Source organism: Oncorhynchus keta, chromosome 21 (assembly GCF_023373465.1).
Source record: "Oncorhynchus keta strain PuntledgeMale-10-30-2019 chromosome 21, Oket_V2, whole genome shotgun sequence".
In the NCBI taxonomy this organism is placed as follows: domain Eukaryota; kingdom Metazoa; phylum Chordata; class Actinopteri; order Salmoniformes; family Salmonidae; genus Oncorhynchus; species Oncorhynchus keta.
In genome coordinates this window covers 42,589,862-42,617,260 of record NC_068441.1, presented here as the reverse complement: position 1 = coordinate 42,617,260, position 27,399 = coordinate 42,589,862, and the positions used below count along the sequence as shown (strand labels likewise).

The following is a 27,399-nucleotide window of genomic DNA, read 5'->3' as shown; positions in this document are numbered from 1 at the left end:
CTTGCTGTCTCTGCCTGGCCGGTTCCTTTCTTTCCACTGGGATTCTCTGCCTCTAACCCTATTACAGGGGCTGAGTCACTGGCTTACTGGGGCTCTCTCATACAGTCCCTGGGAGGGGTGCGTCACCTGAGTGGGTGGAGTCACTGATGTGATCATCCTTTCTGGGTTGCCCCCCTTGGGTTGTGCCGTGGCGGAGATCTTTGTGGGCTATACTCAGCCTTGTCTCAGGATGGTAAGTTGGTGGTTGAAGATATCCCTCTAGTGGTGTGGGGGCTGTGCTTTGGCAAAGTGGGTGGGGTTATATCCTTCCTGTTTGGCCCTGTCTGGGGGTGTCCTCGGATGGGGCCACAGTGTCTTTTGACCCCTCCTTTCTCAGCCTCCAGTATTTATGCTGCAGTAGTTTGTGTCGGGGGGCTAAGGTCAGTTTTTTATATCTGGAGTACTTCTCCTGTCCTATTCAGTGTCCTGTGTGAACTTAAGTGTGCTCTCTCTAATTATCTCTTTCTCTCTTTCTTTCTCTCTCTCGGAGGACCTGAGCCCTAGGACCATGCCTCAGGACTACCTGACATGATGACTCCTTGCTGTCCCCAGTCCACCTGGCTGTGCTGCTGCTCCAGTTTCAACTGTTCTGCCTTATTATTATTTGACCATGCTGCTCATTTGAACATCTTGGCCATGTTCTGTTATAATCTCCACCTGGCACAGCCAGAAGAGGACTGGCCACCCCACATAGCCTGGTTCCTCTCTAGGTTTCTTCCTAGGTTTTGGCCTTTCTAGGGAGTTTTTCCTAGCCACCGTGCTCCTACACCTGCATTGCTTGCTGTTTGGGGTTTTAGGCTGGGTTTCTGTACAGCACTTTGAGATATCAGCTGATGTACGAAGGGCTATATAAATACATTTGATTTGATTTAGCCTTGACAGCTTTGAGCACTCTTGGCATTTCTCAACCAGCTTCACCTGGAATGCTTATCCAACAGTCTTGAAGGAGTTCCCACTTATGTTGAGCACTTGTTGGCTGCTTTTCCTTCACACTGCGGTCAAACTCTTCCCTAACCATCTCAATTGGAGAGGACTGGCCACCCCACATAGCCTGGTTCATCTCTAGGTTTCTTCCTAGGTTTAGGCCTTTCTTGGGAGTTTTTCCTAGCCACCGTGCTCCTACACCTGCATTGCTTGCTGTTTGGGGTTTTAGGCTGGGTTTCTGTACAGCACTTTGAGATATCAGCTGATGTACGAAGGGCTATATAAATACATTTAATTTGATTTTGATTTGAATTGGGTTGAGATATGGTAATTGTGGGTGCCAGGTCATCTGAAGCAACACTCAATCACTCTCCTTCTTGGTCAAATAGCCCTTTCACAGCCTGAAGGTGTGCTTTGGTTCATTGTCCTGTTGAAAAATAAAATGATAGTCCCACTAATTGCAAGCCAGGTGGGATGGCGTATCGCTGCAGAATGCTGTGGTAGTCATGCTGGCTAAGTGTGCCTTGAATTCAAAATAAATCAAAGACAATGTCACCAGCAAAGCACCATCACACCCCCTCCTCCATGCTTCACGGTGGGAACCACACATGCAGAGATCATCCGTTCACCTTCTCTGCGTCTCACAAAGACATGGCGGTTGGAACCAAAAATCTCACATTTAGACTCATCAGACCAAAGGACAGATTTCCACCGGTCTAATGTCCATTGCCCGTGTTTCTCGGCCCAAGCAAGTCTCCTCTTATTATTGGTGTCCTTTATTAGTGGTGTCTTTGCAGCAATTTGACCATAAAGGCCTGATTCACAGTCTCCTGAACAGTTGATGGTGAGATGTGTCTGTTATTGGAACTCTGTGAAGCATTTATTTGGGCTGCAATCTGAGGCTGGTAACTCTAATGAACTTATCCTCTGCAGCAGAGGTAACTCTGGGTCTTCCTTTCCTGTGGCGTTCCTTATGAGAGCCAGTTTCATCATAGCACTTGATGGTTTTTGAGACTGCACTTTCAAAGTTCTTGACCTGACACTTGAACCTCATGATGACCTTTTTATGCAGAGGTTTACCTCCTCATCTGCTTGATGCCTTTCTCTCCCTTGAAAAATTCAATCCAGTTTTTTTCCCTCTCATGTCTTCCTCCATTTAGTTAAGTATGAAATGCAAACCTTCTATACATCTGCTGAGATAGCAGGGAAACTGTGCTACTTATCTGTTCGTTGGCAGTTTAGAGAGATGGGAGGTGGTAGGTATTGTTTGCCACAATTATTACACATTTATACCATAACAGTACTTAATGACATTTTAGAAGACCAAATTATAGACCAAACCCTTCCATCTCTTGTCTCGCTCTCTCTCTGTCTCACTTACACACACACTTATTTTCCCATTTATTTATTTGAATGGGAGTCTATGCACAGGTCAGGATGGCACCGTGCCTCCCTTCCCACTATTTATTATTCTCCATATAATGAAATATCCCATGGCCAAGAGGATTGTTCCACGTTCCCCAAATAAATTAAATCGTAGCAGATGCCTATTTAAAAGAGAAACAACCTACCAACATTGTTTATTGAGATGTATGAGCTGTGGGCAGCTAGTTAAATTAAGAGGAACGTGACACCGATTAATTTGCCAACCATACTGATTCCTTCCACACTGTCCATCGCGTCCCAAGTGTCTGCTCCCCTAGACGAAAACACTGGGCAAGTTAACTGCGCTTGTAACAACTTGACTTAAAGATTTCTGAATTGAATATTAAACTACGTGTCTCTCAGTTGTCTGCCCTTCACATTAACAAAAACACAGATGAAATTAACATCGCTTATAAGCACTTCGTATAACGACGTGGCGTAAAAGATCTCAAAAATGTAATATTATACAGTGATAATTGGCATATTTCTCATTTGTCAGGTACACTCGATGGATGTTACTTTGTCCTTGTCCCCCCAACCCTTCCTTCATCCCTGTAAGTTTGCAGCACACACACACCGCTCTAAAATTACCCTATAATTACGTTTCGCTCCTCGAGCACCTCTTGCCCTGATAAGATTAAGATTCAGATGAAAAACATCGGGCTGCTTCTATGTCCTCCCACTTCCCGCCCTCAATCTCATTCTCCCAGGCGTATCTCCATATCTAAAAATATTTGTTCACTGGTTTAATATTACCTCTTTCAATCCACCTCTCAAGGCTGTCACTCATACCAGGCCACAACAGACACAGTAACCACTGTACTGTACATCGATGAATTTGTTGTTGTCTCTCTCTTGGAAGAAGAAACCAGGCAGTGTTCTAGATGAAATTTGCTGGAAATCATGCAGCTGAAAGAATGCCCATTGGATTCAAGGGAAAGACAGACACACTGAATATTTAGAATTTAGTAGAACATGCATAAATTAAGGAAGGAAAATGTAACCAGGAAGCAAATATATTTTTTAAATGATGTCTAAACCCTTAAAGCAACAATCTCAGGACACTAAGTCCCTCAAGCAACAATCTCAGGACACTAAATCCCTCAAGCAACAATCTCAGGACACTAAATCCCTCAAGCAACAATCTCAGGACACTAAATCCCTCAAGCAACAATCTCAGGACACTAAATCCCTCAAGCAACAATCTCAGGACACTAAATCCCTCAAGCAACAATCTCAGGACACTAAATCCCTCAAGCAACAATCTCAGGACATTAAATCCCTCAAGCAACAATCTCAGGACACAAAACCCTTCAACCACCTTTTATATTTTTTCAATTCTATATTTTTTCCACTTTTATTTCCTCTTGTGCCTCCTGCAAGGCGACTTTGTAGCATTTCAGAGGCCCAGGCTCTGCATAAACATTGAACATCATTTCCACTGTGGGGTGTTTGATCTTTGTCCAAATAGATAATTAGCTTGAAACGCCTTTAGCATGCCACCCACAGTCTCCTTGTCACCCTCATACCAAGAGGAGACGCTGAGAAACGTGTAAACTAACCAATTCTTCCAGGCTCGCTCCCTGTGTACTGGCATCAGTGACGAGAGGTCCTGGGGTTAGTTTTTTGAGCATTTTATCGGCTATAAGCTTTTTATAGCCCCATATCCACCCTCAGGATATCAGCATAATTTATTAACTGTCTGACTGGCTGGGACTAAGATGGCAGGGTAGAGATACGTTGTCTAGACTCTCTGTCAGCCAAACTCAGGTGGACCACAGTCCGGACCCAGAACGGGGTCAGTAGTTGGTCCCAACAAAACAAATACAAATAATTTAGGAACTCAATCAGGTTATGACCCTTGGTATGATCTAAACACATAATATTAAATATTTTAAAAATACATTAAAACTGCAACATTTTCTCTCTTCTCTTGCCCATGGCACAATGGCTAGAATGGCAGGAAATTAGTTTTAAACAGCAAAATGTTCTCTCGGCCTACAAGAGGGGATGTGAACAGGTTGAACAGCTTAGGGTCACATGGGTTGAGAGGTGGGGTTTGTGACTACGCCGATAAATGACAATATCCATTAGGATCTTTTCCACATAGGAAATTTGTGTGACCGGACCTTTTCAAATAGTACTTGAGTACCCCTGCTCTATTTGGTGTTGTTGCTGTTGTCTTCCCAAGCCAGGCAATGGATGGTGCTTCTCTTCCCTTGACTCAAAGATTCACTAAGGCTTTTTAGATATGATAATGCCATGAAAATGTCTGTAAGGTGGATAATGCAGCTGAGGTAGATGAAGTTACAGCTCCAAATACTCCATCTACAAGTGGCTTATCATGCAAATGGGGTGCAAAAGTAGTGCTTCAAATGTTACTGGCAACGATACAAGCTGTAGTGCGTACCACTGTATACCTGCTAGGATGCTTTAGAGCAGCACATCGCTGTTTGTGTTGGATTCAAGGGAAAGACAGGGACACACAGATTATTTTGAATTTAGACAGACTTGAGTTTAATAGAGCATGTATTAGCTAAGAATGCAAAATTTTAGCCAGGAGATTAAAAAAAATGTTTGAAATGATTTTTCACCTTGTCGGCTTGGGTATTCGAACCAGCGACCTTTCAATTACTGGCCCAACACTCTAACCGCTATGTGGGTGGTGGGATGCTAGGAGACTCCCCGCCTGACGATTCCTAGTGCTCAGGAGGGGGAAGATAAGAAATGGGGGGAGTCTTTTATTTCAGTCATTCCGGTGGAATGAGGGCTTTGAGTGTATATTCTGACAAGAGCACATCCCAAGTGGGGGCCTGTCTCAAAGACGAGGTGAGTGAGGTATAATCAGAGAAACAGAGGAAAGAGAGAGAGAGAGAGAGAGAGAGAGAGAGAGAGAGAGGAGGGACTAAAAAAAGGTCAGCCAGAAAAGACTAAACTGAAAAAATACAAATGCTGTTGGAGTTTTGATCCTTTTATGCTAAGTGACTTGCCTCGTTTATCGCATTTCTCCCTCTCGTACCCTCAGGCTCTCATTCTCACCCACCTCAAGACAAAGTAGACCTGTTGCCAAGTAGAAAGACAAAGTAGACATGTTGCCAAGTGGAAAGCTCTTGATTACAGTGTGCAGCGTTCCACAGATAGCGCAGACATATGCTGCTGTTTTACTGTAGCTTTATATTTTGGCAGGAGCTTTGGCAAATCTGTCGCTGAGCAAATGTGTTAGTATAAAATAATGTCATTTCCCACTTTATTTTTTGCATACAATATAGCTCAGTATTTGTATTATTTATTTTATAAAGTCTTCTCTTCTCATATTTATCAAGGTTGCCAATAATAATCGCCCCCATTGTATCTGGGAGAGTTTCACAGTGGTGGGCTGCTCTTTACCAGATTGCTGTTGGGGGAGAGAAAGAGGGGAGAAAAGAGGAGAGATGTTTATTTCGGGTAATTGGGGTGAATTAAGGGACAAAACACAGAGGAGGCACAGACAATACTTTTTATTGAATCTCTTTTCTAGGTAATTGTCTTTCGTGTCTTCCATTTTTCTCTCTCCCTCCTGTTCTGTAATTGATCTTCCCCTTCTCCCCTTTATGATCTCTCTCACCTCTCTGTCTCTCACTCTTCCTCTTTCGATCTCTCTCACTTCTCACTCTTCCTCTTTCTATCTCCCTCCCCTCTCTGTCTCTCACTCTTCCTCTTTCTATCTCTCTCCCCTCTCTGTCTCACTCTTCCTCTTTTTATCTACTTCCCCTCTGTCTCTGTCTCTCACTCTTTCTCTTTCTATCTCCCTCCCCTCTCTGTCTCACTCTTCCTCTTTCTATCTCCCTCCCTTCTCTGTCTCACTCTTCCTCTTTCTATCTCCCTCCCCTCTCTGTCTCACTCTTCCTCTTTCTATCCCCCTCCCCTCTCTGTCTTTCACTCTTCCCTGTTCTATCTCTCCTCTTTGTATTCCTCCCTCTTTCTCCTCTTTCTGTCTCTCTCCCTGTCCCCCACTCCCCCCATCTAGTCTCCCTCCCTCTCTCTGGTGAACATGTTTTTCATCAGAAGGCCGGGTAATTGAATGAGCTGCTCCTGCTGTCACTCGCCCTGTCGCCCTGTCATTCCCATCAGCGGGTGGTGGGCGGGCGAGGGACGGGGGTGGTGTGGTGAGGGGCTGGGGGTGTAGAGCAGGGGCCAAGCTTGTCACACCACCAGCATCCCCCTCCTTGTAATCAAAATGAACATTCGCCTCCCTGTGCAGTGGCCCCATGAGAGACCCTATTTCGGGGCTATCTCCTCTCTCCCTCCTCCATCCCTTCCATTCCTCCACTTCGCTCCCCACCTGCTCTTTCCGTCATGCCCATGACCGATCTCTCTGTTGTGGAGAGTAGGCAACTGAGTAGACCTGTGGCACAGGTAAAATTGCAAAGAGCTCCTCTCCTGTGTTATACCTATGTCCCTGCGAAAGACCACAAATAGTTTTTTTGTTGTTGTTTCGTCTGATTTCCAACGTTCCGGGACTACTTTGAGTGGAGCCCTTTTCTAGTCAAAGTCAGGTGATTGGGGAAGCGGTGTCTGAGTTATCAAGATGAAAGAAATGAATGCTTTTATCGCTCTTACTCAGTGTTGTGGGTGACGTATTGAAGGTTATTGTTCAGAAAGTTCCACAGTGCAGAAGTATGTAACTGTTGATTCATTACACAGCAGGTTGACAAAGATAGTGCCCGACAGTAGTTTGAAAAAGATACTGGCTACAGCATTCATATAAGGAAGTCCTTCAGTTGTCAGACTAAACTGCTTCAGTTGTCAGTCATGTTCATGTGATGTTAATGTAGTGTGCACCTCATTATTTTATTCAAAGTTTTTGTGAAAAGAGACCTATATTGTGACACCTTTGAGTGATGTATAGCTGACGTTTTTGACAAATGTGTTCTTGACATAGACATGCAGCTAACTCACACAGTGATTAATTACGCAATAAAAGCAAATAGCAGCTTATAATTCAAACGTCTATCCCCTACCTTAATACACCCTAAACCAAGTCCTACACTCATCTTGACTAGCCATACCTTAACAGTAACACAGACTCCTAGAGGTGAGGTGATGCATGTGAGTTGTGATGAGCTCACATTATAGCCTTTCTATAAACAGTATATCCCAAGCACAAACCTGAAGGAAGCTTGGTCTCGATGGTCCTTTCCGGATCTGGCTATTATTACCAATGACATGTCGCCATGGCAACAACTTATCCACAGGACTGAGGGGTCATGGACGTGGCAACACTTCCTCAGACTACCTGTCACTAGGCACTACCCACTCTTGGGATGTGAAGAGGGAGGACTGGCCTGAATAGATCAAATGTTGTATATATCATAGACAGTTAGTGTAGCTAGTAACCTGCCGTGTCTTTGAAAACCAGGCACAATGTGCTGGCATTGATCTTCTGAGTGTCCAGACTTGAATAATATTGCTAAAGTGCGTAGGTGGTTTTTAATCTACAGGTCAAACTAAACACACTCAAACCAAAATGAAATTGCTTTACTTGTTGTATTCAGACCTGTTCACATCAGTCTCGGTGTGAAAAAACATGACAAGTTTGCTAACAAAACCCCAACTTTGCCCCAAATGATGACTGTTATTTAAAAAGATGAAGATATTTTGATGAAATTAAGTGTCACTGGCCTACACATAATACCCCATAATGTGAAGTGGAATTATGTTTTTAGAAATGCTTACAAATGAATTAAAAATGAAAAGCTGAAATGTCTTGAGTCAATAAGTATTCAACCGCTACGCCAAGCCTAAATAAATTCAGAACTTAAAATGTGCTTAATAAGTCACATAATAAGTTGCATGGACTCACTCTGTATGCACTAATAGTGCTTAACGCGATGTTTGACTGACTACCTCATCTCTGTACCCCACACATACAATTATCTGTAAGGTCCTTCAGTCGAGCAGTGCATTTCAAACACAGATTCAACCACAAAGACCAGGGAGGTTTTCCGATGCATCGCAAAGAAGACCACCTACAGTATTAGTAGATACAGGCGTCCTTACTAAATCAGTTGCCGGAGAGGAAGGAAACCGCTCATGGATTTCACCATGAGGCCAATGGTGACTTTAAAACAGTTCCAGTGTTTAATGGCTGTGATGGGAGAAAACTGAGGATGGATCAACAACATTGCAGTTATTCCACAATACTAACCTGGGCTGGCAGGGTAGCCTAGTGGTTGGACTAGTAACCGGAAGGTTGCAAGTTCAAACCCCCCTACCTGACAAATCTGTCGTTCTACCCCTGAACAGGCAGTTAACCCACTGTTCCTAGGCTGTCATTGAAAATAAGAATTTATTCTTAACTGACTTGCCTCATTAAATAAAGGTAAAATAAAAATAATACAATAAAAAAAGGGACAGAGGGAAAAGAAGGAAGCCTGTACAGAATACAAATATTCCAAAACATGCATCCTGTTTGCAACACGGCACTAAAGTAAAAGTGCAAAAAATCTGTCAAAGATATCAACTTCATGTCCTGAATACAAAGCGTTATGTTTGGGGCAAATGCTTGAAAATATGAAGAGCGTTCTTCATATGTGTATGCTAGTCATCTGCAAGGACTAGGGAGTTTTTTTAGGATAAAAATAAATAGAAATGAGAACGGGCGAAATCCAAGATGAAAACCTTGTTCAGTCTGCTTTCCAACAGACACTGGTAGACAGATTCACCTTTCAGCCAAGTCGGTCAAATATACACTGGATTTACTTACCATGATGACATTGAATGTTCCTGAATAGCCTAGTTACAGTTTTTACTTCAAATATACACTGGATTTACTTACCATGATGACATTGAATGTTCCTGAATAGCCTAGTTACAGTTTTTACTTCAAATATACGGCAAGAGTTGAACATGTCTGTCTAGCAATGATTAACTACCAACTTGACGTAGCCTGAAGAATTCTTTAAAGAATAATTAGCAAATATTGTACAATCCAGGTGTACAAGGCCCAGAAAGACTCACAGCTGTAATCGCTGCTAAAGGTGATTCTACTTATGGAACCAAGATATAATAATGTTACTTTTTTTGTTTTATAAAAAAAAAAGTTCAAATTTTTCTTCCCTTTGACATGACAGAGTATTTTGTGTAGATCGTTGACAAAAACATGACATTTTAATCCCATCTTGTAACACAACAAAATGTGTAATAAGTCAAGGGGTGTGAATCATTTCTGAAGGCACTGTATAGTATGTTTAAGATCAAAGTCTAGTTTTGTATATTCGTTTTGATGAATCCTGTTAGCTACTTCTATTCTATTGATAACATTTCAAAATGTGTTTAATCATAGATATTGGATGCCTATTTGTAATGAATGATTTCTCTTCAACTCCCGCTGGCTCTAGTCTTTTCATAGAGGACTGAGGGACATGCCACCATAAACTGAGAATCATAAGCAAAACCTAGACAAAGACATACATGTATGTCGTCTTTGGATTCTCACTTCTGAAATAAGGTTTGCTTTGTTACACAAGTTTAGTTGCTAATTGTTGACCTCAAACGTTGGCTTGAGTGATGCCTGTATGGTTCATACACATTTCTGGACAATACTCTGTCCGTGTACAGTAAGGCACCCCTTTTGGCTCAACAGAAGCCCCAGAGGCAAAGGTTACGTATAGCCTCTAACTTTGTATTCTCCCCCTGCTTAGATGATTGATGGATGGTCAGACCTTACAATCTGTTTCATGTATTAGTTAATGGGCCTGTATTGATTGTGTTGGAGATGATCTAGTCTACAATCAAGTTCTGGATTATAATGGTTGCAATCGTTCTGTCATGTAAGGACAGGGAATAGTGTAAATTAACTGGTATTATACAACAGTGACAGTCAGGGGTCCCGCCAACGTGCTGTAGCCCAGCTATTTTAACTAAGTGCCTGCTGACAGGGTGGGGGAACCCCACTGTAAAGCTGTGGAGGATGAATAAAATACAGAACATTAATCTACACAGCAGGTTTAGCAATGTGACTCAGTAGTGTGTGTGTGTGTGGGAGAGGAGGGGGACCTCAGCAGGCAGTGGTGGATATTTTTTGGGGGGATTCCTCATGTCTTATTCATTGTTAGGAAGAATTATAGTCCAAATTGGATGTTTGGTAATGTATTTATGGAAGATAATATGAATCCTATCAAAATGGCCAATTTGGGTGCAATCAAATTATATCTCAACAAAATTATGTTTCAGGAATGCTAATCTTATCGGTTTTTATCTACAGAAACGATTTCAGAACAATCTGAGATGGTGACATGGCATGCTAAAATGACATGATGTATTGACTTCACTCATATTGATCATCTCTATTACCTGCTGTGCTGTAGTTCCACAATATATCCCTGAGATGAAACCAGGGCCGCAACTTTCAATTTTTGCCCTCCCCCCAGTTTTATCATTGGAATGTGATACAAAACGAGGCAGCTGTGTGCTTTAGGACCATGCGGATGCCTCTGAGTGGTCAGGCAGGCTGTTTGGAGTGTTTATCCGACTGGATTTTTTAGTGTTTGTACAGTTATGTCCACCATATTTTTTAATCCAAAGTTGCGCCTCTGGATGAAACCATTTTCACAAGGCATCAATAGAGACATCCAGCCTTTCAGGTAGTGTTTGAATTGGACCTGGGGGTGAGAGACTGGCTATGTCTTGATTCTCATCCTTTTTCCAGAAGTGTGCACTTGCAATGGTGGAAAAATCCCACTAGCCAATACTTAAACCATTCCTAAGATTTTTAAATCCATAACAGGGAGTGAGTGTTCAAGTGCACACTTCAGGAGAGGGGTGGAGAATTGGGACGTGTTGAATGTCAAAGGAAGGCCTCATGTTAACATGCTACATGTGGAAGTCATTAGAAGTCGAGACGCAAGGCAGCTCATATATCATCAACATTAGGGCTTCTTGTAAACGAGGAAGGATGGAAGGAGGCAAAAATTATTTTTAAAAATAACAGAGGAAGGAAAAAATCACGTTTAGGAATTATGGTTTGGATGGTCTGAGTTTTTACCTGCCTCATCTCAATGCCGGTGTGACTGTACTTACAAGGAGGTGGAGGAGGTCGAGGTTGCGTGTGTGTGTTTGTTTGTTTGTGCTTGTGTGTGTGTGTATGTGTGGGTTTGTGCTTATACGTGCGTACGTGTGTGTTTAACAGAACCAAGGGTGTTAGGGTGTCTTTCCTGACAGCAACTAAATCTGAGTGTGCCCTTGTGAAGTAATCAGGCTGTCACAGTGGCTTAGCAGAGAATACAGAAGACCTGGAATGCTGGGTAGAGAAGTTTCAAGGGCTTTGTAAACATTGTGGACAGCCTTGTAAAGAGGCTGTCAACCCGACAGGTGTGTGTGTGTGTGTGTGTGTGTGTGTGTGTGTGTGTGTGTGTGGCAAGGGTGTTTACAACAACACCCTTAGATCTCACAGCAAGCATGTTAATCATCCTATCTCTTAGAGGATGTATAATGCAATGTCAAGTGGATGGAGCAAATCATTCAATTACATGATGGATTTGACCGTCTGTCAACTTGTTCTGATTCTGAATGTTGTGTCAACCATTGTTACTTCACAATCTCATGGATGCAGATACATACCAATATAAATATCAATCAAATCAAAATCAAATCAAATTTATTTATATAGCCCTTCGTACGTCAGCTGATATCTCAAAGTGCTGTACAGAAACCCAGCCTAAAACCCCAAACAGCAAGCAATGCATGTGTAGAAGCACAGTGGCTTGGAAAAACTCCCTAGAAAGGCCACAACCTAGGAAGAAACCTAGAGAGGAACCAGGCTATGTGGGGTGGCCAGTCCTCTTCTGGCTGTGCCGGGTGGAGATTATAACAGAACATGGCCAAGATGTTCAAATGTTCATAAATTACCAGCATGGTCAAATAATGATAAGGCAGAACAGTTGAAACTGGAGCAGCGGCACGGCCAGGTGGACTGGGGACAGCAAGGAGTCATCATGTCAGGTAGTCCTGAGGCATGGTCCTAGGGCTCAGGTCCTCCGAGAGAGAGAGAAAGAAAGAGAGAGAATTAGAGAGAGGACACTTAAAATCACACAGGACACCGAATAGGACAGGAGAAGTACTCCAGATAAAACAAACTGACCCTAGCCCCCCGACACAAACTACTGCAGCATAAATACTGGAGGCTGAGACAGGAGGGGTCAGGAGACACTGTGGCCCCATCCGAGGACACCCCCGGACAGGGCCAAACAGGAAGGATATAACCCCACCCACTTTGCCAAAGCACAGCCCCCACACCACTAGAGGGATATCTTCAACCACCAACTTACCATCCTGAGACAAGGCTGAGTATAGCCCACAAAGATCTCCGCCACGGCACAACCCAAGGGGGGGGGGGCGCCAACCCAGACAGGAGGATCAGTGACTCAACCCACTCAAGTGACGCACCCCTCCTAGGGACGGTATGAAAGAGCCCCAGTAAGCCAATGACTTAGCCCCTGTAATAGGGTTAGAGGCAGAGAATCCCAGTGGAAAGAGGGGAACCGGCCAGGCAGAGACAGCAAGGGCGGTTCGTTGCTCCAGAGCCTTTCCGTTCACCTTCCCACTCCTGGGCCAGACTACACTCAATCATATGACCCACTGAAGAGATGTGTCTTCAGTAAAGATTTAAAGGTTGAGACCGAGTTTGCGTCTCAAATGTGGGTAGGCAGACCATTCCATAAAAATGGAGCTCTATAGGAGAAAGCCCTGCCTCCAGCTGTTTGCTTAGAAATACTAGGGACAATTAGGAGGCCTGCGTCTTGTGACCATACGTACGTGTAGATATGTACGGCAGGATCAACTCAGAGCGATAGGTAGGAGCAAACCCATGTAATGCTTTGTAGGTTAGCAGTAAAACCTTAAAATCAGCCCTAGCATTAACAGGAAGCCAGAGGCTAGTAATTGAGTAATATGATAAAACTGTTTGGTTCTAGTCAAGATTCTAGCAGCTGTGTTTAGCACTAACTGAAGTGTATATAGTGCTTTATCCTGGTAGCTGGAGAGTAGAGCATTGCAGTAGTCTAATCTAGAAGTGACAAAAGTATGAGTTAGTTTTTCTTGCATCGTTTTTCGACAAAAGGTTTCTGATATTTGCAATGTTACGAAAATGGAAAAAGCTGTCCTTGAAATATTATTGATATATTCGTCAAAAGAGAGATCAGGGTCCAGAGTAAAGCAGAGGTCCTTTGCAGTTTTATTTGAGACGACTGAACAACCTTAAAGATTGTCATATCCAACAGCAGATCTCATCGTTTCTTGGGACCTAGAACTAGCATCTGTTCTGTCTGAGTTTAAAAATAAAACATCTGCCGCCATCCACTTCCTTATGTCTGAAACACAGGCTTCCATGGTAGGTAATTTTGGTGCTTCACCATGTTTCATAGAAATGTACAGCTGTGTCCCATCCGCATAGCAGTTGACATTGTGTTTCCGGATGACATTACCAAGAGGTAGAATATATAGTGAAAACAATAGTGGTCCTGAAACAGAACCTTGAGGAACAAACCATCCACGGAGACAGAGCCTTGGTCTGGCGCCATTAAAAGGTCAAACATTGTGAATTGTTTTTCTATATAAATGATCTTCTTGGGAAGCGAAACCTGATGCTTCTAATCCCCTCTCTGTCGTTCACACACGTCTAATGAAACTATTCCCAAACCATGGCTCACAACAAATTGATCAATAGCGGTACCAGAAATGTAAAAGCTGCCCCCTTGTTAAATAGGGATTCCCCTCTTAACACCAGCCCGTCCAGCCTCCATTTTTCAATCTAATGTCATTATAATTCCCTGATCACCTCATACATCATTTGATAGGAACTCCGATAGGCCCTAAAAAGAATTGGTCTGCTTGGATTGAATGGTAACCCCTCATCTATTTTCTATGATTGCGTCCCATATTGCACCCTATTCCCTATTTATGGGCTCTGGTAAAAAGTAGTGTACTATATAGGGAATAAGGTGCCATTGGGGATGCAGACATGTGTGAAGGAGGAGAAGAATCTCCCTGGACTGCCCAGGTCTGTTTATATGAAAGATAATTTAGTCATCCCAAGATCTGATCTGAGGTCAGGCTTCTTCCACTGGGTGTATTATGTGGAGTGCTAATGTGGAGTGATGGGCTGTTTTCTGACCTGTTGATTTGGAGTCTGAAGGTGCGGTAGTAAAGGTATCAGGATTGACCATTTAGACCACAACTGTTAGCATGAGGTGAGCTATGGTGTATGTCCATATCTATTTCAATCAAGGTCTCTACCTTCCATACCATGTACACATGATTGCGTACAGAGGGGCACACTAATAGATCCATTCCACATGCATTACAATAGCTAATTATGTACACAAATCACCCACACAGGACCCAAAACCAGTATGTATATTTTTTTTGTATTTCTTTCTTTCCTCTTCCTGAACTGTCTCTCTCTCCAGTGGGATCCCAGGGAAGAAGTGTGGGAACATCATATTCACCGCTGAGGAACTGAGTAACTGCAGGGTCAGTAAAACATACGTTGTTTAGTTTATCTCTGTTTATCACACACACACATTTTGTTCTCAGTGTTGTAAAGTACTTGAGAAGTACTCAAGTAACAATACTTTAAAGTACTACTTAAGTCGTTTTTTAGGGTATCTGTATTTTACTTTACTATTTCTATTTTTGATACTTTTATTTTTACTTCACTACATTCCTAAAGAAAATAATGTACTTTTTACTCCATACATTTTCCTTGACACCCAAAATAAATAGTTATATTTTGACTGCTTAGCAGGACAGGAAAATGGTCCAATTCACTTACTTATCAAGTGAACATCCCTGGTCATTCCTACTGCTTCTGATCTGACAGACTCATTAAACACAAATGCGTTGTTTATAAATAATGTCTGAGTCTTGGTGTGCCACTGGCTATCCGTACATTAAAATAACATGAAAATGGTGCCTTCTGATTTGCTTAATGTAAGGAATATGAAACGATTTATAATTGTACATTTACTTTTGATACTTAAGTATATTTCAGACCAAATACTTTTAGACTTTTACTTTTAGACTTGTACTTTTTTTTAAAGTAGTATTTTACTGGGTGACTTTCACTTTTACTAGCCATTTCCTACGAAGGTTTCTTTGCTTTTATTCAAGTATGACAGTTGGGTACTTTTTTCAAAACTGTTTGTTCTTCTATCCTCGTGGGAACATAAAATTGATTTCCATTCAAAATCCTGTTTCCACTAAGCCCTGAACCTAACACTAACCCTAACCTTAATACATAATCTAAACCTAAACTTGACTCTTAACTCTTAACCCTAACCACTAACCCCTTACCCTAATTCTAACCCTAAACCTAATCCTTACATTTAAAATAGTCTTCATGGGGATGTGGGAAATGTTGCCACGAGGGAGATCTTTCCTTGTTTTACTATCCTTGCAGGGATTTTAGCTTCCCACAAGGATAGAAGAATTAACACAAACACACACAATGATTTGAGACGGAAATAATAAAAACATAAAAAGGGAACACAGTCATATTTCTACTAGGTCACAACTCTATTTTAGCCTAGGTCATACTGTATCTTTACTTTAGCCTAGGTCACAACTCTATTTTAGCCTAGGTCATACTGTATCTTTACTTTAGCCTACAATCTCTATTTTAGCCTAGGTCATATATCTTTACTTTAGGTCACAACTCTATTTTAGACTAGGTGATATATCTACTAGGTCATAACTCTACTTTAGCCTAGGTCATACTGTATCTTTACTTTAGCCTAGGTCACAACTCTATTTTAGACTAGGTGATATATCTACTAGGTCACAACTATTTTAGACTCTACTTTAGCCTAGGTCATACTGTATCTTTACTTTAGCCTAGGTCACAACTCTATTTTAGACTAGGTGATATATCTACTAGGTCACAACTCTACTTTAGCCTAGGTCATACTGTATCTTTACTTTAGCCTAGGTCATATCTCTATTTTAGACTAGGTCATACTGTATCTTTACTTTAGCCTAGGTCACAACTCTACTTTAGCCTAGGTCATATATCTACTATCTTTACTTTAGACTAGGTGATATATCTACTAGGTCACAACTCTACTTTAGCCTAGGTCATACTGTATCTTTACTTTAGCCTAGGTCACATCTCTACTTTAGCCTAGGTCATACTGTATCTTTACTTTAGCCTAGGTCACAACTCTATTTTAGACTAGGTGATATATCTACTAGGTCACAACTCTACTTTAGACTAGGTGATATATCTACTAGTCACAACTTTACTTTAGCCTAGGTCATACTGTATCTTTACTTTAGCCTAGGTCATATATCTACTTTAGCCTAGGTCATACTGTACTTTACTTTAGCCTAGGTCACAATCTTTATTTTAGACTAGGTGATATATCTACTAGGTCACAACTCTACTTTAGACTAGGTGATATATCTACTAGGTCACAACTCTACTTTAGCCTAGGTCATACTGTATCTTTACTTTAGCCTAGGACTAGGTGATATATCTACTAGGTCACAACTCTACTTTAGTCTAGGTCATACTGTATCTTTACTTTAGCCTAGGTCACAACTCTATTTTAGACTAGGTGATATATCTACTAGGTCATATCTCTACTTTAGTCTAGGTCATACTGTATCTTTACTTTAGCCTAGGTCACAACTCTATTTTAGACTAGGTGATATATCTACTAGGTCACAACTCTACTTTAGCCTAGGTCATACTGTATCTTTACTTTAGCCTAGGTCACAACTCTATTTTAGACTAGGTGATATATCTCTATCACAACTTAGCCTAGGTCATACTGTATCTTTACTTTAGCCTAGGTGATATTTCTACTAGGTCACAACTCTACTTTAGCCTAGGTCATACTGTATCTTTACTTTAGCCTAGGTCACAACTCTACTTTAGCCTAGGTCATACTGTATCTTTACTTTAGCCTAGGTCACAACTCTATTTTAGACTAGGTGATATATCTACTAGGTCACAACTCTACTTTAGCCTAGGTCATACTGTATCTTTACTTTAGCCTAGGTCACAACTCTATTTTAGACTAGGTGATATATCTACTAGGTCACAACTCTACTTTAGCCTAGGTCATACTGTATCTTTACTTTAGCCTAGGTGATATTTCTACTAGGTCACAACTCTATTTTAGACTAGGTGATATATCTACTAGGTCACAACTCTACTTTAGCCTAGGTCATACTGTATCTTTACTTTAGCCTAGGTCACAACTCTACTTTAGCCTAGGTCATACTGTATCTTTACTTTAGCCTAGGTCACAACTCTATTTTAGACTAGGTGATATGTCTACTAGGTCACAACTCTACTTTAGCCTAGGTCATACTGTATCTTTACTTTAGCCTAGGTCACAACTCTATTTTAGACTAGGTGATATATCTACTAGGTCATATCTCTACTTTAGCCTAGGTCATACTGTATCTTTACTTTAGCCTAGGTCACAACTCTATTTTAGCCTAGGTCATACTGTATCTTTACTTTAGCCTAGGTGATATTTCTACTAGGTCACAACTCTACTTTAGACTAGGTGATATATCTACTAGGTCACAACTCTACTTTAGCCTAGGTCATACTGTATCTTTACTTTAGCCTAGGTCACAACTCTACTTTAGCCTAGGTCATACTGTATCTTTACTTTAGCCTAGGTCACAACTCTATTTTAGACTAGGTGATATGTCTACTAGGTCACAACTCTACTTTAGCCTAGGTCATACTGTATCTTTACTTTAGCCTAGGTCACAACTCTATTTTAGACTAGGTGATATATCTACTAGGTCATATCTCTACTTTAGCCTAGGTCATACTGTATCTTTACTTTAGCCTAGGTCACAACTCTACTTTAGCCTAGGTCATACTGTATCTTTACTTTAGCCTAGGTCACAACTCTATTTTAGACTAGGTGATATATCTACTAGGTCATATCTCTACTTTAGTCTAGGTCATACTGTATCTTTACTTTAGCCTAGGTCACAACTCTATTTTAGACTAGGTGATATATCTACTAGGTCATATCTCTACTTTAGTCTAGGTCATACTGTATCTTTACTTTAGCCTAGGTCACAACTCTATTTTAGACTAGGTGATATATCTACTAGGTCACAACTCTACTTTAGCCTAGGTCATACTGTATCTTTACTTTAGCCTAGGTCACAACTCTATTTTAGACTAGGTGATATATCTACTAGGTCACAACTCTACTTTAGACTAGGTGATATATCTACTAGGTCATATCTCTACTTTAGCCTAGGTCATACTGTATCTTTACTTTAGCCTAGGTCACAACTCTATTTTAGACTAGGTGATATATCTACTAGGTCACAACTCTACTTTAGCCTAGGTCATACTGTATCTTTACTTTAGCCTAGGTCACAACTCTACTTTAGCCTAGGTCATACTGTATCTTTACTTTAGCCTAGGTCACAACTCTACTTTAGCCTAGGTCATACTGTATCTTTACTTTAGCCTAGGTCACAACTCTACTTTAGCCTAGGTCATACTGTATCTTTACTTTAGCCTAGGTCACAACTCTACTTTAGCCTAGGTCATACTGTATCTTTACTTTAGCCTAGGTCACAACTCTACTTTAGCCTAGGTCATACTGTATCTTTACTTTAGCCTAGGTCACAACTCTACTTTAGCCTAGGTCATACTGTATCTTTACTTTAGCCTAGGTCACAACTCTACTTTAGCCTAGGTCATACTGTATCTTTACTTTAGCCTAGGTCACAACTCTATTTTAGACTAGGTGATATATCTACTAGGTCATATCTCTACTTTAGTCTAGGTCATACTGTATCTTTACTTTAGCCTAGGTCACAACTCTATTTTAGACTAGGTGATATATCTACTAGGTCATATCTCTACTTTAGTCTAGGTCATACTGTATCTTTACTTTAGCCTAGGTCACAACTCTACTTTAGCCTAGGTCATACTGTATCTTTACTTTAGCCTAGGTCACAACTCTATTTAGCCTAGGAGATATATCTACTAGGTCACAACTCTACTTTAGCCTAGGTCATACTGTATCTTTACTTTAGCCTAGGTCACAACTCTATTTTAGACTAGGAGATATATCTACTAGGTCACAACTCTACTTTAGCCTAGGTCATACTGTATCTTTACTTTAGCCTAGGTCACAACTCTATTTTAGACTAGGTGATATATCTACTAGGTCACAACTCTACTTTAGCCTAGGTCATACTGTATCTTTACTTTAGCCTAGGTCACAACTCTACTTTAGACTAGGTGATATATCTACTAGGTCACAACTCTACTTTAGCCTAGGTCATACTGTATCTTTACTTTAGCCTAGGTCACAACTCTACTTTAGACTAGGTGATATATCTACTAGGTCACAACTCTACTTTAGCCTAGGTCATACTGTATCTTTACTTTAGCCTAGGTCACAACTCTACTTTAGACTAGGTGATATATCTACTAGGTCACAACTCTACTTTAGTCTAGGTCATACTGTATCTTTACTTTAGCCTAGGTCACAACTCTACTTTAGACTAGGTGATATATCTACTAGGTCACAACTCTACTTTAGCCTAGGTCATACTGTATCTTTACTTTAGCCTAGGTCACAACTCTATTTTAGACTAGGTGATATATCTACTAGGTCACAACTCTACTTTAGTCTAGGTCATACTGTATCTTTACTTTAGCCTAGGTCACAACTCTATTTTAGACTAGGTGATATATCTACTAGGTCACAACTCTACTTTAGCCTAGGTCATACTGTATCTTTACTTTAGCCTAGGTCACAACTCTATTTTAGACTAGGTGATATATCTACTAGGTCACAACTCTACTTTAGCCTAGGTCATACTGTATCTTTACTTTAGCCTAGGTCACAACTCTATTTTAGACTAGGTGATATATCTACTAGGTCACAACTCTACTTTAGCCTAGGTCACAACTCTACTTTAGACTAGGTCATACTGTATCTTTACTTTAGACTAGGTGATATATCTACTAGGTCATATCTCTACTTTAGTCTAGGTGATATATCTACTAGGTCATATCTCTACTTTAGACTAGGTGATATATCTACTAGGTCATATCTCTACTTTAGACTAGGTCATACTGTATCTTTACTTTAGACTAGGTGATATATCTACTAGGTCATATCTCTACTTTAGTCTAGGTGATATATCTACTAGGTCATATCTCTACTTTAGACTAGGTGATATATCTACTATGTCATATCTCTACTTTAGACTAGGTCATACTGTATCTTTACTTTAGACTAGGTGATATATCTACTAGGTCATATCTCTACTTTAGTCTAGGTGATATATCTACTAGGTCATATCTCTACTTTAGTCTAGGTGATATATCTACTAGGTCATATCTCTACTTTAGTCTAGGTGATATATCTACTAGGTCATATCTCTACTTTAGTCTAGGTGATATATCTACTAGGTCATATCTCTACTTTAGTCTAGGTGATATATCTACTAGGTCATATCTCTACTTTAGTCTAGGTGATATATCTACTAGGTCATATCTCTACTTTAGTCTAGGTGATATATCTACTAGGTCATATCTCTACTTTAGTCTAGGTGATATATCTACTAGGTCATATCTCTACTTTAGTCTAGGTGATATATCTACTAGGTCATATCTCTACTTTAGTCTAGGTGATATATCTACTAGGTCATATCTCTACTTTAGTCTAGGTGATATATCTACTAGGTCATATCTCTACTTTAGTCTAGGTGATATATCTACTAGGTCATATCTCTACTTTAGTCTAGGTGATATATCTACTAGGTCATATCTCTACTTTAGTCTAGGTGATATATCTACTAGGTCATATCTCTACTTTAGTCTAGGTCATACTGTATCTTTACTTTAGCCTAGGTCACAACTCTATTTTAGACTAGGTGATATCTCCACTTTAGACTAGGTGATATATCTACTAGGTCATATCTCTACTTTAGTCTAGGTCATACTGTATCTTTACTTTAGCCTAGGTCACAACTCTATTTTAGACTAGGTGATATCTCCACTTTAGACTAGGTGATATATCTACTAGGTCATATCTCTACTTTAGTCTAGGTCATACTGTATCTTTACTTTAGCCTAGGTCACAACTCTATTTTAGACTAGGTGATATCTCCACTTTAGACTAGGTGATATATCTACTAGGTCATATCTCTACTTTAGTCTAGGTGATATATCTACTAGGTCATATCTCTACTTTAGTCTAGGTGATATATCTACTAGGTCATATCTCTACTTTAGTCTAGGTGATATATCTACTAGGTCATATCTCTACTTTAGTCTAGGTGATATCTACTAGGTCATATCTCTACTTTAGTCTAGGTGATATATCTACTAGGTCATATCTCTACTTTAGTCTAGGTGATATATCTACTAGGTCATATCTCTACTTTAGTCTAGGTGATATATCTACTAGGTCATATCTCTACTTTAGTCTAGGTGATATATCTACTAGGTCATATCTCTACTTTAGTCTAGGTGATATATCTACTAGGTCATATCTCTATTTTAGTCTAGGTCATACTGTATCTTTACTTTAGCCTAGGTCACAACTCTATTTTAGACTAGGTGATATCTCCACTTTAGACTAGGTGATATATCTACTAGGTCATATCTCTACTTTAGTCTAGGTCATACTGTATCTTTACTTTAGCCTAGGTCACAACTCTATTTTAGACTAGGTGATATCTCCACTTTAGACTAGGTGATATATCTACTAGGTCATATCTCTACTTTAGTCTAGGTCATACTGTATCTTTACTTTAGCCTAGGTCACAACTCTATTTTAGACTAGGTGATATATCTACTAGGTCATATCTCTACTTTAGACTAGGTGATATATCTACTAGGTCATATCTCTACTTTAGTCTAGGTCATACTGTATCTTTACTTTAGCCTAGGTCACAACTCTATTTTAGACTAGGTGATATCTCCACTTTAGACTAGGTGATATATCTACTAGGTCATATCTCTACTTTAGTCTAGGTCATACTGTATCTTTACTTTAGCCTAGGTCACAACTCTATTTTAGACTAGGTGATATATCTACTAGGTCATATCTCTACTTTAGACTAGGTGATATATCTACTAGGTCATATCTCTACTTTAGTCTAGGTCATACTGTATCTTTACTTTAGCCTAGGTCACAACTCTATTTTAGACTAGGTGATATCTCCACTTTAGACTAGGTGATATATCTACTAGGTCATATCTCTACTTTAGTCTAGGTCATACTGTATCTTTACTTTAGCCTAGGTCACAACTCTATTTTAGACTAGGTGATATATCTACTAGGTCATATCTCTACTTTAGTCTAGGTGATATCTACTAGGTCATATCTCTACTTTAGTCTAGGTGATATATCTACTAGGTCATATCTCTACTTTAGTCTAGGTGATATCTCTACTTTAGACTAGGTGATATCTCCACTTTAGACTAGGTGATATATCTACTAGGTCATATCTCTACTTTAGACTAGGTGATATCTCCACTTTAGACTAGGTCATATCTCTACTTTAGACTAGGTGATATATCTACTAGGTCATATCTCTACTTTAGTCTAGGCCATACTGTATCTTTACTTTAGCCTAGGTCACAACTCTATTTTAGACTAGGTCATATCTCCACTTTAGACTAGGTGATATATCTACTAGGTCATATCTCTACTTTAGTCTAGGCCATACTGTATCTTTACTTTAGCCTAGGTCACAACTCTATTTTAGACTAGGTGATATATCTACTAGGTCACAACTCTATTTTAGGCTAGGTCATATCTCTACTTTAGACTAGGTGATATATCTACTAGGTCATATCTCCACTTTAGTCTAGGTCATACTGTATCTTTATTTTAGCCTAGGTCACAACTCTATTTTAGACTAGGTGATATATCTACTAGGTCACAACTCTATTTTAGGCTAGGTCATATCTCTACTTTAGACTAGGTGATATATCTACTAGGTCATATCTCTACTTTAGTCTAGGCCATACTGTATCTTTACTTTAGCCTAGGTCACCTCTATTTTAGGCTAGGTCATATCTCTACTTTAGACTAGGTGATATATCTACTACGTCATATCTTTACTTTAGACTAGGTGATATATCTACTAGGTCACAACTCTATTTTAGGCTAGGTCATATCTCCACTTTAGACTAGGTCATATTTCTACTTTAGTCTAGGTCATACTGTATCTTTACTTTAGCCTAGGTCACAACTCTATTATATCAAATCTGTACTAGATCATATCTGTACTAGATCATATCTATACAAAGTCATATCTGTACTAGATCATATCTCTACTAGATCATATCTCTACTGGGTCATGTCTCTACTAGATCATATCTATACAAAGACATATCTGTACTAGGTCATATCTCTACTAGATCACATCTATACTAGGTCATATCTCTGTACTTGATCATATCTCTACTAGATCATATCTCTACTAGATCATATCTATACTAAGACATATTTCTACTATATCATTTCTATACTAAGACAGATCTTTACTGGGTCATATCTATACTAGATCATATTTCTGCTAGATCATATCTATACTAGGTCATATCTATACTAGATCGTATCTTTACTCTGTCATATCTCTACTAAATCATATCTATACTAGGTCATATCTATACTAGATCATATTTCTGCTAGATCATATCTATACTAGGTCATATCTATACTAGATCGTATCTTTACTCTGTCATATCTCTACTAAATCATATCTCTACTAGGTCATATCTCTACTAGATCATATCTCTACTAGATCATATCTATACTAGGTCATATCTCTACTAGATCATATCTCTACTAGTTCATATCTTTACTCAGTCATATCTCTACTAGATCATATCTATTCAAATCAAATCAAATGTATTTATATAGCCCTTCGTACATCAGCTGATATATCAAAGTGCTGTACAGAAACCCAGCCTAAAACCCCAAACAGCAATGCAATGCAAGTGTAGAAGCACGGTGGCTAGGAAAAACTCCCTAGAAAGGCCAAAACCTAGGACGAAACCTAGAGAGGAACCAGGCTATGAGGGGTGGCCAGTCCTCTTCTGGCTGTGCCGGGTGGAGATTATAACAGAACATGGCCAAGTTGTTCAAATGTTCATAAATGACCAGCATGGTCAAATAATAATAATCAGAGGCAGAACAGTTGAAACTGGAGCAGCAGCATGGCCAGGTGGACTGGGGACAGCAAGGAGTCATCATGCCAGGTAGTCCTGAGGCATGGTCCTAGGGCTCAGGTCCTCAGAAAGAGAGAGAGAAAGAAAGAGAGAAAGAGAGAATTAGAGAGAGCATACTTAAATTCACACAGGACACCGGATAAGACAGGAGAAGTACTCCAGATATAACAAACTGACCCTAGCCCCCCGACACACAAACTAATGCAGCATAAATACTGGAGGCTGAGACACTATACTAGGTCATATCTCTACTAGTTCATATCTTTACTCGGTCATATCTCTACTAGTTCATATTTCTGCTAGATCATATCTATACTAGATCATTTCTATACTAAGACAGATCTCTACTAGATCATATCTATACTAGGCCATATCTCTACTAGATCATATCTCTACTAGTTCATATCTTTACTAGGTTATATCTGTACTTTAGGCTAGTTCATATCTCTACTAGGTCATATCTGTACTTTAGGCTAGATCATATCTCTACTAGGTCATATCTGTACTTCAGCATCATGACAGAATATAAAATTGTGGTAATGTCCCAAAAGGATCCTATTAACTACATAGCAAACTTCTTGTGACCAGAACCCTTTGGGCCCCACTACTAGGAATAGGGTGCCATTTGGGGCACAGGCAGTGAAAGATTATCATTCTGTCAGGTAATGCAGACAACAATATTGGAGTAAATATACATCCAGACAGTGAACAACGACAGTGACGATTCCACTCATTTATGAATTATTTATCTCTCTATCTCAAATGTTCTCCTCTTTTTCTTGGTGGGTGAATAATTAGAGACAGGTTATGTTCCGTTATTATGCCTCACTCACTCACTCACTCACTCACTCACTCACTCACTCACTCACTCACGCACACACACACACACACGCACGCACGCACGCACGCACGCACGCACGCACGCACGCACGCAAACACACACACACACACACACACACACACACACACACACACACACACACACACACACACACACACACACACACACACACACACACACACACACACACACACACACACACACACACACACACACACACACACACACACACACACAGAGTTTGACTTCCTGGGAATGATTTGTCTAATGAATGAGGAGAAAACAGAGGAATACCCATTGAGATGAAGTATTATTCTCATTCCATCTCTATTGGGGGTATCGGGATAGGGCTCTGAAAACTTGTGAATGCATAGTTAAGTTCTGTATCATCAAACATAGAGAATATAGTAAAGTGTATCGTTCATTACAGACAAAGAAAGGAAGGGGCATGCTAGATTAAATGTTGTGTTTACTCTGCTACCTCGCCCAGATCTCCTAAAGATGTGATTTCCACAGGATGTCAGGCTCATAAAAATGTAGTTACTACCCATTCAAGTCAATGTTCTGTGATGGTCTATCTATTCTATTCTATTTATATGGTTGAGCTGCTCCACCTCGGTGGAGTCTTTTGTTTTGGCTTTCTCAGAGGTTTCCCTGTGAAATATGATGAATATGGATGTTAACAGCATACTTGTTAGAGATGCAATATGCAGAAATCACTCCGACATTTCCTGATTGCTAAAATTCTAATAGTTTGCCTAATTTCAGTTAGTGACAAAACCAGCAGTGTAGAGAATTTATTGTACCGTATAAACCACTGTGCAATGTCTTTTCAATAATCCAAACTATATTATTTTCAGCTTAATTGTACAAAACTGAAAGTAAAAGATGCAAAAACTTAAGCGTGAAAAGCATAGAAATAGCACACACGGAACATATCTTCCGCTACTTAGACTTGCTTTCAATGAGAATGACAGATCTATAACTCACATTTCTACATGCTTTGGTCGGGTCGCCCAAAAGGTTACCATTACGTTTATTGGTACTCTTTATCTTATTACATGGTTACTAATGGGCTTAAAAAAAGAAGACACCTATACCATGTCCGATATAGAGTTGAAATGTATTCAATTTTAGGTTGTATCCCAAGATTACGCTTTATATACATCACAGAAGACTGAAATATAACAAAAACGTTTGACATACAAACACCGGATTTTCTGCAGGTTTTTAAAAATAATATTTATTATCATCAAATTAAGAAAAATATTAATAATATTCCACCCTTGAGGCCACTAGAGGGCGATTTGGTGATTTGACTGCAGACATGAGCTATAGTATGGTGATAGAAAGTGCGTTGATTTGTTTCTGAATCCAACCTGTCAACCCCTAAACCATTTCCAAACAAGAATCAACTTTTATCATAAACACTTGGTTTTAAAAAATAGTTAAAAAGCAACATTTTTATATTTGAATATGTTAAAATAGGTTTTTGGAAATTTTTGCAAATTTATTCAAATTAAAAACAGAAAAACCTTATAAATATTCAGACCCTTTTCTATGAGACTCAAATTGAGCTCAGGTGCATCCTGTTTCCATTGATCATCCTTGAGATGTTTCTACAACATGATTGGAGTCCACTTGTGGTAAATTCAATTGATTAGATATGATTTGGAAAGGCACACAGCTGTCTATATTGAGTTCCCTTCAGTTGACAGTACACGTCAGAGACAGGATTGTGTCGAGGCACAGATCTGGGGAAGGGTACCAAAACATTTCTGCAGAATTGAAGGTCCACAAGAACACAGTGGCCTCCATCATTCTTAACTGGAAGAAGTTTGGAACCACCAAGACTCTTCCTAGAGCTGGCCACCCGGCCAAACTGAGCAATCGAGGGAGAAGGGCCTTGGTCAGGGGGGTGACAGAGCACTAGAGT

At 39.9% G+C, this 27,399-nt stretch overlaps 1 protein-coding gene across 2 annotated transcripts in view; it reads left to right on the top strand.

The window, feature by feature from the left end:
* Nucleotides 1-27,399, top strand: part of LOC118399710 (copine-9-like) — a 164,048-nt gene that overhangs the window by 91,797 nt on the left and 44,852 nt on the right. For both annotated transcript variants that reach the window (XM_052473955.1, XM_052473956.1), the window contains one exon: nt 14,835-14,898. In XM_052473955.1, the coding sequence (XP_052329915.1) occupies nt 14,835-14,898 (64 nt within the window). The remainder of the gene's footprint in view (nt 1-14,834; nt 14,899-27,399) is intronic.